This window comes from Nasonia vitripennis (genome assembly GCF_009193385.2).
Source record: "Nasonia vitripennis strain AsymCx chromosome 1 unlocalized genomic scaffold, Nvit_psr_1.1 chr1_random0005, whole genome shotgun sequence".
NCBI lineage: Eukaryota > Metazoa > Arthropoda > Insecta > Hymenoptera > Pteromalidae > Nasonia > Nasonia vitripennis.
The window spans coordinates 2,543,571-2,565,742 of record NW_022279591.1 but is presented as its reverse complement, the minus strand read 5'-3'; the positions used below and the strand labels follow the sequence as shown (position 1 = coordinate 2,565,742).

The 22,172-nt window shown below is 38.0% G+C and overlaps 1 protein-coding gene across 37 annotated transcripts in view; it reads left to right on the top strand.

The window, feature by feature from the left end:
• The window catches only part of LOC100118566 (coiled-coil domain-containing protein AGAP005037), a 1,551,999-nt gene that overhangs the window by 785,889 nt on the left and 743,938 nt on the right, over positions 1–22,172 (top strand). For all 37 annotated transcript variants that reach the window (XR_004345134.1, XR_004345131.1, XR_004226356.2 and 34 more), the window contains one exon: positions 13,572–13,717. Coding sequence is in view for 30 of the 37 variants with exons in the window: in XM_032601341.1 (XP_032457232.1) it covers positions 13,572–13,717 (146 nt within the window). In the remaining 7 variants the exon portion in view is untranslated. The remainder of the gene's footprint in view (positions 1–13,571; positions 13,718–22,172) is intronic.

The window sequence follows — 22,172 nt, the reverse complement described above, 5'->3', positions numbered from 1 at the left end:
CAGTTGTCATCGCATCCTCCTCGGTAGTAGGATTTTTCCCATTTTTGTAATGTGTGATGAAAGAGATAGATTAAGAGATAAGAGATAATGTGAAGTGTTTTTTGTTGTGGTGCTTGCGTAGTGTTTCTAGATGAATGCGTTCGACAGTGTGGGCTCATCACACCTACGCCTGTTCCTATCGGCTGTCCGCGACTGCTTATTCAATTTATTCGCAGCTAACCTCTTTCTCAGGGGCTGTTCCTCTATCCGCAACCTAAGGACGCGCTGTGTAGTGGTGATAGGCACCCACCCGTCTGATCTGGACGACAACGCTCAAGATCCGCTTAGGGTAGCGGCATTGTAACAGATTTATGCATTGTATACATTAATTAAATTGTAACTAGATTATACATAGCAAATTATAACAATTATAAATAACAATCATTTTTGCATTGAAAAATTAATAATAATAATAATAAAAAAAATTCAAATAAGAACAATATTTTAATATTTTAATCATAATTTCAACCGTAAACAAATTTTTATGCAATTTTTGACTATAATGAAATATCAATGACATTATACTTTGCAATAAAATGCAACAAAATCATTTATATACAAGATAAATAATAATTTTAATAAATTAAAAATAATATACTTTACTAGTCAAGTAGCTGATAGAAAAATTCATCTGCTACAAACATCATAAACATTGAAGAACCTGCAACAATAAAATAAATTCCACAAAGTAAATGCTTAATAGAAAAAGTTTTAAACAATAATTTTTGTTTTTACTTTATAATAAATCATTTATCTAATAATTCCATATAAGTACTTTATTAGAGGCAGGATACGCATACATGGAACACTTGTGCAATTTAACAAATTATATACATACACGCACATATATCACTAATAATTAGAGAAAAATAATAACTATCTAACAATATTATTATGCACCAACAATATATGCAATATAATTTACAATTTGAAATTGAAAAGTCAAAACAAACTTAAATCTAAAATACTAACTAAATATGGAGTGTAAACTTCAGTATTAAAATTGGACAAACGATTCGAATCATAAACTACATAAATATAACTATAGAATAACACTATTAGTAATTAAAGGCATCTTTACTCCTGATACAATTTGCTAGCATGACTCCGTGGCTTTTACGCAAAATCTGAAAATTTTGAGTGTACTAAAATACATTAGCTTATACTTTTAACGCACAGAATAATATAATTTGCTCCATAAATGTAAATCTCATTTACCCTTATAGTAACAGAATTAACAACTATTTAGATAAGAACACATCTATTTGAGAGAGAGCACACAGTGGCGCTGTCGTCGTTCAACAAGTCCAAAACTATAGGCCGCAACAACGCGACATAAACCGTTATAAGTGTCATACAACATGTCGTAAATGGCGGGACTGTCGTACGTTACAGTGTCGTACTGCCATTCCGGCTTTGGCATAGCCGTAGCTGCTAGACAGATGGAAGTGCTGTCGTGACTGAAGATTGGGCCCGTTACACGCAAAAAGAAATAGAAGCAAATAAATACTGACCCACCACGTTAAATAAGTATTATCCCGTAGTTCAGCAGCATTTATAAGGAATAGTTTAGTCTTTTTCCTTAGCTCGAATAATGCTATGGCGAATAAGGTTCCGTTGATTATTATTTTCTAATCGCATAATTAACTTATACATTTTATATGTTATTATCATTACAATCCCTAAAATCTTTTATACACAAATCAATAGTCATTAAAATTCAACATTATTTTTTGCTGCAGCAGATCAATAAAAGTATTCGAATGAAACTGAGTAGTTTTATTTAGATTATGCAATTGACGAATCTGAAAAATTGATCTGTTTCAATAGAATACGAATTTCTTCTATAAAGCATGGTCAGTATATTGAAAATACCATCCGATAACACAACCGGCAATTAGATCCGGAAACAATACGATGTTTCCTCTCATCGTCAAGTCTTACCCCATTATAGTTTAATGAATTTATCAACAATATTCAAATATCGGCGAGTGCTTTATGTGAAAAGAAAAGCGTTTCGCTTTCAGCGATGTTTTAGAAATATAATTAAAAAAAAAGAAATGTTTAATGTACATAAATTACGCGCGTGTAAGTGAGTGCTGTAAATGTTAAATAAAATAATGATCATAAAATAATGGGATTGATTGTGAAACTTTATTCAAGTGGCCTGCCAAACGCAGAACCAGAAAAATGTATCCTACTCCTGATAATGATGCAAATGGATCTAGAAGTAACCAATATACGCCGCAGGTAGGCGGTAGTGGTGGTGGTGGTGGCGGCGGCGGCTCAGATGTACGACGTATACAGCGTGAAAATAAAACTAATGACGATTTGACTAGCTTTACTAGAAGAAGTAGCGATAGCAGGCGCCTCGTCAGCATCACTGCCGCTAGCGATGGAGAAAATTTGCATTGTGATATTGTTAGTAACGGTACTGTGCGTAGTGACGATAGTATGCACACCAATGACGACGATGACTACGACGACAGGCAAGGCGCATACAGTGTTAATAACAGTAACAAGTGCTGTAGAAAATAAGTATACGACAAATGTTCGGGGTCCTGGTTTCCGTTTCGCTATCATAGAAGAGCAGAATCACTACGTTCGGAGATTTCGCATGAACGGTTCAAGCATAATCATGCGTGTGTTACAGCCCGCGTCGGAAAATTTTGACCCTATTTTATGGTTAGAACTGGTAATACGCGACATTCACGCGTATCCCTTTCAAAAATATCAAGGTTGATATCAACCTTGATATCATGGTTAATACTACCTTGATTGAACCTTGATTTCAACCTTTATATCAACCTTGATTTCATTTTAATCAAAACGAATATTAAACGTGAATTGCAGGTTTAACAGGATACATATTGATAATACATAAGTAAAGGCATCGATTGTTAAAATTTATAATCTATACGGTAACAATTTAAGAAAAAAATTGAAAATAGCTGATCCAAAATGACCGACCACGGCATGCGTTTTTGTACTATATGGCTCTGAAAATTTGTTTCTATTCGTATTTTTCCTATCGCTAAACCAGAATTTGACAATGACAATTCAAAATGGCCGACCACTGCATGCATTTTTGTTCTATATGGCTCTGAAAATTTGTTTCTTGTCTTATTTTTAATAATGGGAAAGTACGCAAAAAACGAGAAAGCACATCAGTCCTAAGATTCTAAGGACGCTAAACACGAATCTGATAACAGATTTGCATAATTATTTTTCAAAAAATGCTGTTTATGCAAATTATTGCAAAATTGATGATTTAACAAACACTAGTGTTATCTAGGGGTTTTAAAGGTCGCTGATCAAGAATCTGTTACTAGATTTGCAAAATCATTTGTTTAAACAATCGTTTTTACATAAATTATGGCGAAATTTACTTTTTTCATATGATTTACAAAGAGGATTAAATATATACCATTTTTGGGGTTGCTAAGCACGAATCTGATATCGAAATTCCGTTTTTGTGTCAAAAAAATATTAATTGATTACAATAATTACCGAGTACAATAATTTGCTTTAAAAACACGTCGGGACATTGAAAGAAGGCAAGCAAAGCGAAAAATAAATCTAAACCCGAAACGCTTAAATCCAATTACCCCACGCTCTCCGAGTGTAATAATTTATTTAAACTACACCTCGCACATCGAAAAAAAGGCGAGCTAAGCGCGAAATAAATCTAAAACCTAAATGTGTAAACCCATTTACCCCACACTCCCCAAATAAAATAATTTATTTTAAAAACACGTCGGCACATCGAAGGAAGGCGAGCAAAGCGAGAAATAAATCTAAAATCTAAATGTGTAAAGCAAATTACTCCACGCTCCCGAGTAGAATTATTTAATTGAAAAACACGTCAGCACATCGAAAGCAGGCAAGCTGACCGGGAAATAAATCTAAAACCTAAATGAGTATACCCAATTACCCCACGCTTCCCGAGTACAATAATTTACTTTAAAAACACGTCAGCACATCGAAAGCAGGGAAGCTGACCGGGAAATAAATCTAAAACCTAAATGAGTATACCCAATTACCCCACGCTTCCCGAGTACAATAATTATCTTTAAAAACATGTCGAGACATCGAAAGAAGGCAAGCAAAGTGAAAAAGAAATCTAAACCCAAAACGCTTAAACCCAATTACCACACGCTCTTCGAGTGTAATAATTTATTTAAACTACACCTTGCACATTGAAGGAAGGCGAACAAAGCGAGGAATAAATCTGAACCTATATGTGTTAACCCAATTACTCGTTTCCAGAGTACAATAATTAATTTTTGTAACACATACATGATCTTCGCGTTTTTTTGACCTAAAATTAGGGACAAAAGTGGTCGTTTTCACATCGCCGGGCAAAAAAATTGCTGCAGCAGGCGCAAAAGTACCTTCTGCGAAAGCTTCTAAATTCATTGGCGAATCTTCTAAACTCGCTCCAAATTCAACACGTGCAGTTTAAAACGCGAAAATCAGTACATGCATTACAAAAAATATGGTGTGCATCAAGGTGTGCTCAGCGGGCTTTTTGGCCTCGTGTGGTTGCAATATTCGTCTGCGGCTCGGACTAACTCGCCTTGACTTGTACTGCAAACTTCACACTTGGCCTAAAAAATCCTGCTTTACGCCCTTAGTACACAATATACTATTAAACTACACCTCGCACATCTCAGGAAGACAAAAAAATTGAGGAATAAATCTAAACGCAATTACCCCATGCTCTCCACGTTTAATACTTTATTTAAGCTACACGTCGTCACATCGAAGGAAGGCGAGCAAAGCAAGGAATAAATCTAAAACCTAAATGTGTAAAGCAAATTACTCTACGCTCCCGAGTAGAATTATTTATTTTAAAAACACGTCAGCACATCGATGAAAGGCGAGCAAAGCGAGGAATAGATCTAAAACCTAAATGTGTATACCCAATTACCCCACGCTCTCCGAGTGTAACAATTTATTTAAATTACACCTGCCACATCGAAAAAAGACGACCTACGTCGGAAATAAATCTAAAATAATTTATTTCATAAACACGTTGGCACATCGATGAAAGGCGAGCGAAGCGAGGAATAAATCTAAAACCTAAATGTGTATACCTCATTACTCCACGCTCCCGAGTAGAATTATTTAATTTAAAAACATGTCAAGACATCAAAAGAAAGCAAGCAGAGTAAAAAAGAAATCTAAACCCAAAACGCTTAAACCCAATTATCCCACGCTTTCCGAGTGTAATAATATAGCAAAGCGAGAATTAAACCCAAAACATTTTAACCTACTTACTCCATGTTCCCCAAAGAGAATAATTTATTTAAGCGACACCTCGGCACATTGAAGGAAAGCGAGCAAAGCGTGGATAAAATCTAAAACCAAATTGCATAAATCCAATTACCCCACGCCCCTTGAGTGCAATAATTCATTTTAAAAATACGTCGGTACCTCAAAGGAAGGCGAGCTGAGCGAGGAATAAATCCAAAACTAAAATGCGTAAACCAAACTACCCCACTTTTGCCGATCTAAAAGTAGCGCCCTCAAACCTACCTACCCCGGGTCCCCCAATTGTTTATGTAAGAATAGTTATCTAATAAATACGCCGGGACATCGAAGGGTGGTAAGCAAGAGCAAGGGTAGCCTCTAAATAAAAGCTCTTAAACTCATCAACCCCACACGCCGCGAATTTTCACGGGAGAATACTCATTTAGTGAATAATTTAGTGAGTACGTAAAAGTTCCGCATAAAATTATAAAAAATAATAAATACCTAATTTTATGGAATAACATTTTAGATTGTACGAGAACTTCTTGCGCTCCATCACTTTCTATATGAACGCTACGCGCTACAGCTGACAGCTGAGCTTATAGCAACAGAACAACAGCAGCGCCACGAGCCATCCAGTGGTAGCAGCAGGAAGCAGCAAGAAAGCGGGAGAGCGTGCAACACGCATGTATACCTCTACATAGCAAGCGGCGTGCGCAGCGGCGCGATTATAATCAGTGAAGGAGTAGCCAGCGAGCGGCGGCGCGGGGTGCACATTATAAGTGTATGAATGATAAATGTATATAGGTGTGAATGTATGTGTGTAGATATAAATGTGAGAGTTTTCCCGGCGGCTTGATACTTGCTCTCTCCGTGGCCTATATAAGGACCCGTATGAGCTAGACGAAGCGCAACTTAAGCGCCAGCGCAACTTAAGGGCCAGCGCAACTAAAGCGCCTAGTCCCTGCTCTTGAGCAACTTATGCCTTGAGCAGGTAGAAGACTTAGAATATTTTCGAATATTTCTCAAACTTATAAAATTTCTATATCTCTAAATACTTCTTTCTAACCTGATAACGCAACTAACGCGTATCAGTTAGCGAAACATAAAATAATTTCAAATCATTTGTATACTTAGAAAATCGTGATCTAAATCCAATAACGCAAAATAAAGTGTATTGTCTTATAATTATATTGTATAATCAAAGGAAACATATAAAATTCTCTGATACCAAGAATACTCGCAATTTACGCAATATTCTATCTTAAAAGACTACTGATAGAATATATTTTGTTTATTTAAAAGAAATAACATACTTTAATTATTAAAATAACTTTTTACTACCTGGCATCCCGGACCTATTACATATTAGGAGAATATACTATTATATAGAATCAAATTTCTATTTGTGATCTGCTGTCGGAATCCAGACGCAGATCAGTAAATGATCATTGCTCTTCTCAAAAAACTAAAATCTTATACGCGTTCAAGACCAAGAAGAATAGTGTCCGTTTCAAACGTTATCTTGATTTAACACCCACCTACACCTCAAGCCACAAGTTCTATACAAAAAATATACTTTTTTAAATAGAAAGAACATTGAAAAAACAAGGCGAGAGCAAGATGTCGCTTAAAATAAAAGTTTCCGCACCCGCCTACTCCACTCGCCGCAAATGTTTAAGGCAAAAATATATAACTTAACGAATTACGCTGGCATATTAAGGGGGGGCGAACAACAACAATGATAGTATTTTAAAAATAACTCATATAGTATACCCAAAGCTTCAAGAATTCTCTGCGGGAAAATATTTCTATTTAAAAAATATGCCGTATATCGAAGGGTGGCGAGTAAATTTGAGGTGATGTTTAAAACAAGCGTTTTTAAAGTCACCTATACCACGCACCTATACTCCATGCATTATGTCACTATGTGATCTAACATTTAAATATACTTTGCAATAATTTAAAAAAAATTCCGCACGCGTCGTAATTTACAGTGGAATAATAGTGGAAATGAAAAATGTTATTTTCCCACCGTTACTCAAGTATATACCCGCGTTAATACGTGAACATGATAGATTTTCATAGATGTAACTATATTAAGAACATTATTTACTCGGATATTAGCAGCGCTTACGGGCCGTATGAATCCTCACCCGCTAGTTTCATGAGGAGCGCAGTTTTAGTATATCTGTAGCCTATACATCTAAGACTAATGTGCATTTACCTAACTACCCAACGCTCCCAGAATTGAATAATTTATTTAAACTACGCCTCTGTACATCGAAGTAAGGAAACATTTGATGTGCGATGTGTAGTTTAAATAAATTATTACACTCAGAGAGCGTGGGGTAAGTAGGTTTAAAAGTTTTGGGTTTTGATTTAGTCCTCGCTCCGCTTGCCTTCCTCCGATGTGCCTACGTGTTTTTAAAATAAATTATTGCACTCGGGAAGTGTGGGGTACTTTGGTTTCAGAATTTTGGAATTAGATTTATTCCTCGCTTTGCTCGCATTCTTTCGATGTCCGAGTTGTAGTTTAAATAAATTATTTTACTCGGAGAGCGTGGAGTAATTGGGTTTAAGTGTTTTGGGTTTATATTTATTTTTCGCTCTGCTTGTCTTCTTTCGATGTCCCGACGTATTTTTAAAGTAAATTATTGTACTTGGGGAGCGTGAGGTAATTGGGTTTACATATTTAGTTTTCAGATTTATTCGCCGCTCAGCTCGCAAACCTTCGATTTGCCGAGGTGTAGTTTGAATAAGTTATTTTGGGTTTAAATTCATTCCGCGCTTTGCTTGCCTTCGTCCGATGTGCTAACATAGTCTTTTGGTGAATGCTTTTCTTGAAAAGGGCGGGTGGAGAACGTTAGTTGAACAATTTTGGCCTCAGATTTAATTCTCGCTTCTCTCCGATGTGCCAAGACAGTTTTGGAATAAAAAATGTATTAATATGGAGCAATTAATATTTTTTTGCCACAAAAACAGAATTTCGATATTAGATTCGTGCTTAGCAATCCCAAAAACAGTATATATTTGATCATTTTTGTAAATCATATAAAAAAAGATGAATTCCGCCATAATTTATTTAAAAAATCGTTAAAATAAAATATTTTGCAAATTTAGTAACAGATTCGTGATCAGCGACCGATAAAACCCCCCAGAATGACACTAGTGTTTGTTAAATCCTCAATTTTACAATAATTCGCATAAACAGCATTGTTTAAAAAATAATTTTGCGAATCTGTTATCAGATTCGAGTTTAGCGACCCCCAAAACGGTATATATTTGATCCTTTTTTAGAATCATATGATAAAAAGGTAAATTTGGCCATTATTTATGTAAAGACAATTGTTGAAACAAATGATTTTGCAAATCTAGTAACAGATTTGTGATCAGCAACCTTTAAAATCCCTAGAATAACACTAGTGTTTGTTAAATCCATAATTTTGCAATAATTTGCATAAACAGCATCGTTTAAATAAATAATGTTGCAAATCTGATATCAGACTCGTATTTAGCGACCCTAGAATCTTAGATCTGATGTGTCTATTCTGGATCGGCCATTTCGAATTTTGATCGTCAAATTTTGGTTTAGCGATGGCAAAAATACGACAAGAAACAAATTTTCAGAGCCATATAGTACAAAAACGCATGCTGTGGTCGGTCATTTTGGATCAGCTATTTTCAATTTTCGTTCTTAAATTGTTATTCGTATAGATTATAAATTTTAACAATTGATGCCTTTACTTACGCATTATCAATATTTATCCTGTTAAACCTGCAATTTACGTTTAATATTCTTTTTGATTAAAATGGAATCAAGGTTGATATCAAGATTGAATTCAAGGTTTAATCAAGGTAGTATCAAAGATAATGTTTAAAAAATTTTTTGATTCTCGATGACTTGATGCGCGAATCGTCGAGTAGCGTGATACTCGATTTATTTGTACGTGGCTGTCATCACAAAAATTTATCAACTATTTATCTGTGTCAATATCTTTTTTACAAGGGCTCAAATCAGCGTGATATCGCTCAATTCTAATTACATCGTACTCTTCAAGAACGCGGCAAGTCCATCCGGAGGATCCTAAATTTCTTCGAGAGGCGTACATGTAGTTAGCCGCACAGCTACCTGCTCTTCGATCTGAAGCAAGATACACTGGACGAGTTTCGTTTCCACACGAGCATTTTTCCTGACGATCAGCCACAATATACCTACTTACTGCGCAAAAGTCGATAAATTATGATTATTAAAGAGGGCGAGCACTGCTTATGAAAATCAGTCTCTCAGTAGCGATGGCTAAACAAACATCGCGCAGCGATCCATGCATCGTTTACGGAAAAAATTTTTCAAAGAAGCACTTCGCGCTCCTGAACACTCTTTGCCACGCAAACGCTCAACAGCGTGACGCACTGTTACGTACATCCGATATAAATCTTATAAAGTGTATCTGCGAGTACGTGCTTAACGTTTTGCACGGCGTGGTAGAAATCAAGAAAAATCAAAAGCGTCGGCTAAAGAAGCACAAACAAATCTTGCGAAAACTCATTAACGTACCATCGTCGTCAGGTGCAGGCAATAAACAAACTTGGAAGCGTAAAAATCGTGCTATAATTCAGAGCAGTGAGTTTTTCTTACCACTGCTTTCGAGCCACTCATCAGTATGATTTTTTCAAAAATTTTACGCTAACGACGTGGAACACGCGTGAAAAATGATTATTGTACTAGAGGCGATAGCCGAGCGTTTACAAAATATCATGCAACCTACGTTAGCGCACCTACAATAGCAGCAGCAGCAGACACCTCCGTCCCTACCGTCCGAGGGTAGTGTACAAACACCCTGGGATAATTTATCACGATTAGACGCATAAATGTACAAGGTTCTTAATTAAAAAAAAAATTACCAGTGAAGAAAAAAAGTGTAAAAACTACTTGCAAGCGCTGCGTGGATTTCTTTTCTTTAAGGAGATCGAGCAGATCGAAGAGCCTCGCGATGAGAATCTCGCGACGCCTCAGTCGGAAGAAACTATTATCAAAAATAAGCCGAAAATTCATCAGAAAAAGGCACGTTTGCTGCTAAAATACTGGCAGGCTAACGAGCCTAATCGTCTCAAATGGAACGATACAGGCAGTGTTATCATAGATGGTAGTCTTGTGCCTCAATTAAATATCGCAGACTTACTGAGCGATGTATTGGTGAAGCAAAAACAGGGCGACCAGTACGAGCCACCTGCTGGAAAATTTTAATTTGCAAAGTTTATCGCCAGCTCCAAAACACCGGATGAATTCGTCGGCAATACTAACATCTCCAAAATGATTAGACAAATATCAACGCAAAAGTGCGGGTCCAGTAGCTACGTCCCAGACGCGTCAAAAAAGATGGTCAAATCTACCTGTATGAAATTCGAGAAACAGTACTACGATCCCGGACACGAGGCTGGCTACGGCGGTGCCCAAAATCTTGTTCGCGTCAATACTCGAGGCAAATCTTTAACGGCCAGAGAAAAGAAGCACACTTACGAGTGGCTGAGTAACCAAGACACCTACACGCTTCATTATTAAATACGCAAAAAATGTTCTAGACTGCATTATAATGTCACCAACATTGACAATGTTTAGGAGGCGGATATGTATCAATTGACAATGACGATCCGGTAATCGTGTGCCTCAGGGCTTACTAACGGACAAGGAAAAGGAATTTACAAGTAGCGCTGTCCAACAAATTCTCTAAAAAAAGACATTTTTTTCTCATTGCTCGAAATCCTCATATCAAAGCGGCCGTAGTTGAGCGCGTGAATTTCATACCAAAAGAGAGAATGTGGAGGTATTTTACCCATCGCAACACCAAGTGCTACATTGACGTGATGCAGAAAATTGTCGATGCAAATAACAACACGATTCTCACATCTACGAATATGCAGTCTGTCGACGTTAACCTCCGCAATGCGTACAAAGCCCGCGCCAACGTGGAACAACAGCGCCACCCCCGAGAAAAGAAGCACCTGATACAGCCTAAATATAGGGTCAATGACTACGTGCGTATCAGTCGGTCCAAGGGCACCTTTTCGGAAATATTTGAAAAGAAATATAGCGAAGAAATTTTCAAAATCACACGCATAACTCAACGCATAACAAATCTTCACATAAGAATTGGAAGATCTTAATGGGAAAATCATTGACGGATTTTTCTACAACGAGGAATTGGTTCGCGTAGGTGCCGCCCGTATGCTAGCCGATCAAGAATTCAAAATTGAACGTGTTATTAAAAGCAAGGGTCGCAGAAATAAAAAACTGTTTGTCAAGTGGTTAGAATATCTTGATAAATTTACCAAAATACGAGTAAACAGAGTAAAGAAGAAGGTACAGCGGAAAAAGAAGAGTAAGAGCGGTGTTACAAGTGTGACAGATATTATCGGACCTAAAAGTTGATAGCAATGGCGTACCTACACGTGTGCAGCAATGAGGGCATGAAAAGCGAACTAGATCTCTTTACTCTTCCTCTAACTCAAACATCAATCGGAAGTAGCGCTTATCTATACTACAAACCTGTTTCGTCTCTCAGCCACGATGGTAACTCACCCTTGGAATTTTTAATTCCAAGTTAAACCGATCACTACATCGAACTTCGCACACAATGCTGCACTTGACAGTTCAAATACTATCGGCTACTGATACACCCGCCGAAAATCTCAAAGTCGGGCCTGTGAATAACTTTGTACACGCAATATTTGATCAGATTGACATATTTTTTAATCAAAAGTTAGTCTCTCCGCCAAACAATGCATATACGTACAGAACCTACACATCAAAACGAATTATGCTGCGGGACCAAGCCGAGCGTGATGCTTGTTCTCGCCATTCGTGTCAGTGAGCCAATGATAACGTCCTCCGATTTTTTAAGCAGGGCTGAAAAGATACCATCGGGTGTCGGTGACTTAAATGGCTCGAAAGATCTTATAACCCACATCACCCTTTAGCGACAGGTCACCCGTCCCCGCCCCCTACGAAGCTGGAAAAATGCGTTTGTACAAAGAGATTTAGCGTCTTCTCCTCTGTAGTAGTGTAATGTCTATTTAGGAGCTTGAGTAAGCTCAGTACAGCCTCAGGTCAGTACTAGGAGCTGTCTGTTTTACTCACCGGCCTCCCCCTTCTTCCCGACCTTGGATTCGACGACCATCCACGCTTTTGTCTTTAGGAAGAACTTGTAGCCCTCCAACCTTTTCAAGATCACCACCAGCCTCTCTGTTGGATCAGGAAACTGGGCGACGATCTTGATCCTTTGTTGGAGTAGCCCCTCCTCCCCCATCTCTATTTTGAGCCTAGCGCCAGAGCAACTCCAGAGTGGCTAGCTTGTTGGCCATCCACTTCTTTGACTCTAGATTGCTGGCTACCAAGATTGACGCCCCCTTCTTACAGTAGGAGGCGTTGAATTTGGGCCATGTATTTGGTGGCTAAAGGTTCACATTCTTTCTGACCGCACCCTGGAACTCTTGGATCAATTCCAGGGTGATCGGACTATCGGGGTAGTCCTCCAGCACCAACACTATAGTTGTTACGGTCATTGGCTCAGTGGATGAGACAGTCGCGAGAGCGTGCTCGTGGGCCTTCCTCTTTCTTAATTTACCGCAGTCCCTCTTTCTCTGCTTTTTAGCAGGTCCAGGGCAGGTAGGGTCACAACCCCTCCGGCCGCAGTGTGGCAGTCGGTGCAATGTTTTGTGAATTTGTTCATTGCATTCATACCAAAACTACAGGTGTACAAAGTATCCTTCTTGAATCTGAGCCCAAAAGAACCATTTGTACACTTGGAATCCTACAGACAGTGAACAAATTCACAAAACATTGCACCGAGTACCACAATGGGCCAGCAGGGATAATTAAGGTTTTAGCACAGTAAAGTTAAAGGTATTTATACTGAATATCACTAAAAATAATTTCAAAGTATTTACTTCAATTTTGTCACTAGCAGGGTCACTTCCCTCCTAACGTCGTTCGGTTGATGTTTATATATGATCACTATATGAATTAAATATAACACAGGTATATTAAAATTTAATCTATTTTATATTGTGACATAATTACTTTTGATTTTAAAATTAGACTTTATTTAAATAACAGTATATTAATTTTTTAATATATTTTATTTCATATTCATATTATTATAAACTTGAAGATTATATATATTTAATGTTTAAATCAATGTTTTAATCGAACAAGCGAGCAAGTTATAATTAAAAACTCAATCGAACAAATACTAATGAAATTTTTCTGTTGGTAGAATAAGAGTTGAACACATGGAAAGACAGCTTGCTAATTTGACGGGACTTGTGCAGAAAGCTTTAACTCACGCTCCCCATCCACCTACATCGGCTAGGGACTATTTGCAGGTTCCGATTGGTCGAGATACATTTGCAAAAAGTACAGGTACGGTTTCGATTTTCATGTTACATTTAAGGTATTATTTAGTTATATTTTTGTATTTCTATGCCTTGCCTTGCGAGAACAACTCTCGGTATTCTATAATGGTTAACTTCCATAATTAAGAGTGTACTCTAGAAAGCAAGAATTTTACCCTATATATTAAGTATATACTCCTTCACATAGGGGGTTAACTCTCAAAGTTGGGTGTATACTCTGCACGATTGATAGTTTACGCTCGAGACTTTATAACAAGAACTCTGTATACATATAAGAATGAAGGATCAGGACAGAAAAATCGTTGACGTTGACCAACACAAGAAAATCTCTAAAAATTCGAAAGCTAGTTTTTTAGTTATTTTTTATCGAAAATTTTGTAAATTAATATCTATTACATATACTTTTTCAACACGAAAATTAATTTTTTATTTTAAATCAATGGCTGAGTGGAATAATAACGTATCCTAACGGCGGCTTCCGAAACGTCATATCCTGGCGGCGACACCGAGAACCTTGTATTTCAGACGCAGTTTTTTTTCTAATTTAGTAGTGGCAGCATTACGCCATTTTTAAATACGAATTCACAAGGCATAAAATGCGCTTGGAAAATTCTGAAATAAATCGGAATGACTTATTTTTCATTGCCTTTGCTTATATTATGAAAACTTATACCATTAAGCAAATCGAATTTAACTTAATGAATAAATTAAATTATATTATTTTGATGTATTTCCAATAATTCATATTTAAACTGAGCTGTACTATGCGTGTGTGTCTTAACGAATATACAGCGTCTCTTGTCCAATAAAATACCATCGATGCCGATCGATAAACACGATATCGCGATCTGCTTCTTATTCTGTACGAAATCGCTTGTAACACTCCCGACTCCGACTAGAAATTCACTATGGCACGCTGGACCAAACCATCCGGCCCTGTTCCAAGAACGAATATACGTACCTGATCAGGCATGTAATGGGATGCCGTAGGTTCAATATGGGTTTATTCATTAAATGTTTGAATCTCATCCAATCTATGCATATGTACTATTTTTCAAAGCAATATTCAGATAGTACTTCGGTATTTTTAAACAATAAACTTCAATACGATCCGTAAAAATTAAAAAATCAGTTTTTATATTTTCACAAAATCCGGTTGATTGATCAGGCCTGGATCTTGCCCCAATTTCATTTTATTGCAAAAATATTGTTAATTGCTACCGTAAGAAATCATGTTAAAAACAAACTTAGTCTTCTATCTAAACAAAATAAATTTTGTTGCTAACATTTAAATATTGTATGATAAACATGCACTTTTTAAATTGTAACATAATACAAAATCATTACGGGATCGCAAAACAAATATTTTCGAATCTCAATGGCCTCAGAATCATTGTCAGCGCCTATAAAAGCATCATCTACATACATGTTGTGTCTGAGCACCTGCTCAGTCAAGGGAAAATCTGTACATCCCTCACTTGCCAGCTGAAGAAGAGTTCGAATTGAGAGGTACGGAACGGGGCGAGTACCATACGTAACCGTCAACAACCTATAATCTCTAATGGGCTTTGAAGCATCAGAACGCAAAACTATTATTTGCCAATCAACATCATCTGGGTGAATTAGAATCTGCCTAAACTCTTTAACAATATCAGCTGTAAACACTATCTCCGAGAATCCCCACATCGAAATGATATTCGCGACATCCGACTGCAATTTGCGTCCAGTCAAGAGAACGTCGTTCAGCGATATTTTTTCAAAGGAGCCGTTAAAAACCACACGAAATTTGCCTTTCGGCCCTACCTCAGCTAAGTACACTGGGTGATAAGTAAAGTAAAACGTATTGTCCCTTCGATGCGAACTAGTTACAGGCTCCATATGACCTAAAGTCAGATATTTGTCCATGAATTTCTTATAGGCACCATCTACCCTCGAATCCTGCGCTCGACGTTTCTCTGAGCGAAGCAAACACGCCACAGCAATCTTCCTCGTGTATGTAAAAGAAAATTCTGACAACTTCTCAGAAAATGGCAAACGGACGACAAATGTACCCTTAGAGTCTCGGTAAACCGTGTCCGCAAAGCAGGACTTCGTCTTCGCAGTACTGATCCTCCTTGGACAATACTTTTGAGGTGGAAATCTCCTCCATTTCCCAAAACCTCTCTAACAACGACGAAGTTGAAAGTTCAATTTTAGCATGACATGCCTGAGCAGTCCGAGCACTATCAGACTCAGAACCAGAAGACGCTCTACACGTCGAAATCCACCCAAAAACAATCTCCTGAGCAACAGGAGTATCAGCTTCTCCAACTCTGAGCCCCGGCCAAATAATAGCAGCACTCTGCGCTGAGCACGCAGTCTATACGTTTGGAACGAGCAAAGTCCGAATCAGCAAGTTCCAAGCCCTTGATGTGATCCCAATTGGATACTTCGACCTCCTCTCGTGGCAAAAAAATGAGCTATCAGTGTTCGCATGGATAACCTATGTCCTTGAAAGCTTTAAGCGCGGCCTCTGCCTTATCCAGCAACTTTATTAACTCTCCCGACGATTTCCGCTTAACCGGTTTCATATCGATCAGCATTTCCATGTACGTATGCATGCGCCTTCTTGGATTGTCGTACCTGCGCATCAACTTCTGCCAGGCCAAGTCAAAACTAGCACCTGTCAACGGGAGACCCTTTATTCTGAGCGCTGCAGGCGCTTCAATCAAATCTACTAAGTATTTCATCTTGACAGCATTCGGCGAGCTGACCTCATTGTTCACCATCGAGCAAAACTGCTCCTTGAAAGACTCCCATTCCTCAGCTTTCTTGGAAAATTTTGAGATATGACATTTTAGCATGTTTGCGAACTCAGACGAACATGAAACGGGCAAACCGGCTACAACTTGACCAGCCTGCGCGTCTGCGACAGGTGGCTTCGCGGAGATTTCCAATTCCTCTATCGCCTGCAGCACATCTGCTGTCAATCAGTCGATGCTTCTTCACAAGTGCAGACTTCAGAGGCTCGTCCACTCTCATGTCCGGACCACGCATTTCAAGTCCATACGAATGGGATGACAACGTTAACACGAACACGCTTAAAGATCTGCCTCCGTACAAGGACTGGCGCGTGGAATCAGCTGAACGTCTTGGAACGAAATTCGATAACATAAAACTACCAGAAGATACAGATGTAAGTAAACGCTTTTCTAATTGTAGCCTGATACAGTTAAATAAATTCAATCAATCCAGACAAATGAATCCGTCTAACACAAGCATGAACGTACGAAACTAAAACAAACAAATATAACGCGAACGTATAGACTTAAGCTAGACTCAGAATACGCCCCTTTCGAGGACTTCTTATTTTCGGAATTAAGATCACGAAAGTTGTTTTATCAAAAGACACGATTACAGCTTGGCAAACCAAGAAGAATTTGAACACGACAAGAACATTGTACGAGAGATTATTTTGAACAAAATAGATGATAAGTACCATCTATATACCATGAGTATTAAAGACCCAGTAGAATTACTGGAAAAGATTAAAGAAATGAAAAGGAACGAATTCAGAAACAACGCCCACACAGCTCAAAAACGACTGTTTAACCTAAAGTTGAATAAAGACAAAGAATCGGCGTTTAATTTCTGTTTAAGGTTCGAAGACCTGGTTAGAAAATACGAAAGCAATGAATGAATAGACAAAATGACTGAAACAGCCAAGAAAAGTCTATTTTACAATGCAGTAGAGCAAGCCTACCCAGAAGTTATTACAGCTGAAAATTTAGCCAGCCGTAATATGAGTAGGAGGTATACATACAATGAACTAAAGGACCTAATTTTACAGATCGATAACTCACTTTAGAAAAGCACAGGAACCTCGGTTTTGCTTGGATTCACTAAGGAGGACAGGAGGAGTCGTTCTACGGAGAGACGATCCGTAAGCCGAGAAAGACCGAGTAAACGATGTGAGAGATGTGGCAGCCAAACTCACATAATTGCAGACTGTTCGCACAGCGAGCCTAAGTGCTTCAATTGCAACGTGTTTGGACACATCGCGAAAGACTGCAAGGAGCCTAAGAAAGGACCCTCACGTAAAAGAACGACCGAGAGGAATAGGAGCTTTTCACCGAAGCGAAAGCAGAGGAGACAGGAAAGCATGTCCCCGAGGCGAGAGAAAGAACATCCTAGCAAGTCACCGTCTGGGTCGCCGTTTAGAAAGTCCGTCTTCCGTTCACCTACACCAGGAAAAGGTAACACGATCACTGATTCAGTATGTATGTATGTGAGTCTGAACGAATACGATAATACGACACAGAAGTTTATCATAGATTCGGGAGCAACCGATCATATGACAAACTCCAAACTTATTTTAACGCAATTGCATGAGAAGGTTGAATGTGTAATAGGCTGCGCTAATAAAATCGAAAAATCAAGCATAAAATCAGCTAATCAAGGTCGAGTCAAGTTTGAATTGACAAATGTCAAAGTAATTGATCTAGATAAAGTAATATACGCGAAAAATTTAAGTAAGAATCTGCTTTCACTCAAACGTTTTACAGATGAAGGCTTATGCGTTTATCTGGACAATAGAATAATTAAGGTTTATGAACCAAATACGAAAGAGAGTATTTTGGAAGGAAAGTTTGAAAATCCATTTTGGATAATCGATTTGAAGGTAAAAATGAACAAGAGCCAAATGATACACACAAATGCATTGATCTCTCACAAAAACGATAATAAGAACATTAAGAAAAAAGAAACTTTTAGCGATGAAAGTACGAATACAGAACCGACAGTTCGAAACGATAATGATAAAGATAGGTCTACTGATACTGACGTGATTAACACCGTAAATTTATGGCATATTAGATTAGGACATACGTCTCTGAACAAAGTAAAATCGTTAAAAGAATTATATCCTGACATTAAAGAATTTCGGGAAAAAGACCACGGCGTGTGCCTAAAATACTGCGAAATATGTAAAGTAGCTAAAATGAATAGACCGAAGTTTGATAATAACAAAGAAATGGCAACGAAACCATTGCAAAGAGTCAGCGCTGATACGATGGGACCCATAACACCAGCTACTCATCCGAAGGGCTGTAGGTTTATAGTGGTGTTAGTGGATAACTATTCACGTTTTGCAATGGCTTACCCAGTGAAACACAAATCGGAAGCTGCTGAATGCATCGATGACTTCGTAGCAAAATGTCGAAATATATGCGGAAAGGACGAAAAATTCTGTTACTTGGACTGCGACAAAGGCACTAAATTTACCAGCGGAAAGACCAATAAAGTAATGGACAAATATGGTGCAGAATTGAGAACAGTCGGCCCATATACTCCGCAACTGAACGGCATCGCTGAACGCTACAATCAGACAATTCAGAAAATTACGAGAGCTTTGATGTATGATTCAAGGTTGCCAATGAATGCCTGGGATCTAGCGGTGAAAGTCGCAGTATACTTGAACAATCTGACGCCTCATAAATCGATTAGATTCAAATCTCCACTGTTAGTCATCAACCCAGAATCAAAAATATACATTAACCAGATCAGGAGATTTGGGTGCGTGGCTTTCGCCAAGGTCCAAGGACAACAGGAGACTAAGTTCGACAAACTGTCGAATAAAACAGTGTTGGTAGGATACGATACAGGCTACTTGCTGTTGAATCCAGAAGACGGTAAAGTGTACGAAAGTCGAAACGTACAATTTATCGAAAGCAAAGTCTTCGGAGACGTCTACAAGCCCGAAGATATTAAAAATTGGACAATAACTAACGACACTCTTAACAGAGAAACTTGGTTACTCGACTTCGAGGAGGAAAATCCAAGCCCACCGGAAGAAGTGGAATCAGTACCCAAAAAGAAAGGCAGACCACGCAAAGAAAATCAGAAGTCAGCAGTAAAGCCACCTCCAAAGGTGATACACAGACCAGTCACTCGAAAGCAGACGCAAAGCAGAAAAACTGCACCTGCCGAAAACGCACAAGATGAAATCGAAGGTCTGAATGCGTATAGCCTGTATGCACTGTTAACCTCGATCAACGAAGATCCAAAATCCTATAGAGAAGCGGTATCATCACCAGAGGCAGAAAGATGGCTAGAGGCCATAAGCAAGGAAAAAGAAGCACTGCAGAAAAACCAAGTATATGAAGTGGTCAATAGAACATGTAAAAACGGAAAGAAGTTAAATATCTTAGACTCGAGATGGGTGTTCAAACGAAAAGATAACGGAACCAAATACCCAAACTACAAGGCAAGAATTGTCATAAGAGGATTTAAAGATTCAAACCTTTATGATCTCTGCGAAACATATGCACCGGTATCTCGCCTTGCGCTTGTTAGAACAGTGCTAGCCATAGCTAACAAACACGACTATGTAATGTGGCAACTGGACGTCAAAGCAGCATTTCTCCGCAGTCCAATAAAAAGGGACATATTCTTAGAGATACCAGATGGTTTCGAAGAATATGAAAATCAGAGACAGAAAAAAGTCTGGAAGCTTCATAAATCCTTGTATGGATTGAAAACAAGTCCAAAGAATTGGAACTCACATTTTTCAGAGTTTTCTAAGCAACTGGGCTTTATGGCAAACAACAGAGATCCATGTTTGTTTGTATATGCTGAAAACAACAGCCGAATAATAATGCTGTTGTATGTTGATGACATATTGCTGACAGGCAATAACGAATCCAAGATGAAAGAAGTGCAGGAAGAACTAAGTAAAAAGTTTGACATGAAGTTCCTTGGTGAGCCTAAAGAGTTTCTAGGAATCACCATAACCAGAAATAGGAAAGAAAGAATCACAAAACTGGACCAAATTAAGTTTATAAACAAGATGCAAGTGAAATTCGGATACGCACAAGCCAAAGGCCAACCAACTCCCATGGTGACACACCAAGTACTTAATAAGCAAAGGAAGCAACGAGAGAACGAACTGACAAACGAAAAAGTTGTTAACCAGCGTGGATACAGAGAAGTGGTAGGCTCTCTAATGTATCTGGTATCAGATACAAGGCCGGATTTGGCCTATGCAGTCAATGTCCTAAGCAGACATCAACAGAATCCAACTGAGAACCAATGGAAAATGGTTACCAGGATATTCAAATATATTGCACACTCAGAAAATTGACAACTAACGTACAAAGGCCTGAATAAGGGAATGGAAGTTTACTCGGACGCAAGCTTTGTGGATTGCAAGAACTCACTCACTACCAGTGGTCACGTAGTCACGCGTTACGGAGATACCATAGCATGGAGAATGCACAAACAAGTCTACGTAGCTCTATCTACGTGCCAAGCTGAATACGTAGCCATGAGCGATGCCTGTAGGGAATCGATTAGCATGTGCTTACCACTGAAAGTGATTCCGGATATGGAGTACTTTCCACTCATCTTATGGTGCGACAACAAAGCAGCAGTAGCTTGCACAAAGATGGATGGAAGTAATAAATTAAGGCATATGCCAGGAGTGTGTGAGGACTATGTCAAACAATGCGCACAATTAGGATATATAAAAATAGAATGGATCAAATCAAAGGAGCAAAGAGCAGATATTTTCACTAAGCCTTTGCCCTCTGATAGTCACAACAGGTTGACCAAATTGTTACTAGGTAATTAATATAGTTTTCATGTTACAGAGTAACATAACAAAGATGACCACGAGCAGAGGCGCAATAGAAAACAACTAGGTAGCAGATCACTAAGAAGACTTGACGATGTCGAGTGTAATCGGGAGGGAGTGTTGGAATATAGGCGCTAACACCCGACATACGACCCGTACCGACTGCTCGTAGCATCCACGATGTCGAGTCGACTCACAAGGAAAGGTACCCAACCCGAACTCACCGATTTTGATGATTTTCATATATGTTGTAGAACATAAAAAAATAAGATACACGTATTTTTTTTTATCGGCTAATTTTCACTTTTAAGGGGTAAAAACCTCCCCTAAAGTTAACCCCCAAAAAGCGTTTTTTTTAAATATCTCGGCTTAAAATTAATATTTTTCAATGAAACAAATTGGAGGTTATTTCTTACAAAAAGAGCAAGTATTTCATGGTGATTTGAAGAGTAAGGGTAGCATCCCCTATTTTTTAGGGGTTGAAAACATATATTTTTTGGCATAATTTTATAATAAAAATGTTTAAACCGACTAAAAAAAATTGGAAAAAATGTTTAAACATCCTTAATAACAAAATTTAGTTGACGTCTTTCGGTGTTTTCATAAATATTATCCCTAAGGAGGTAAACCACCCCTAACACAAAATAACTGTAAATATGTAATTCAATACATAATATTTCTTAGAAAGTTTGTATATAGAGGTTTTCGAGGTCGCTGATTACAAATCTGTTATCAGATTTTGAAAATTCAAAATGGCGGAACCAATATGGCGGACGGAAATATCGAAAAAAAATTTTATATAATAAAAAAGTTTTAAACGACTAAAAAAATTGGAAAAAATTTGTAAACA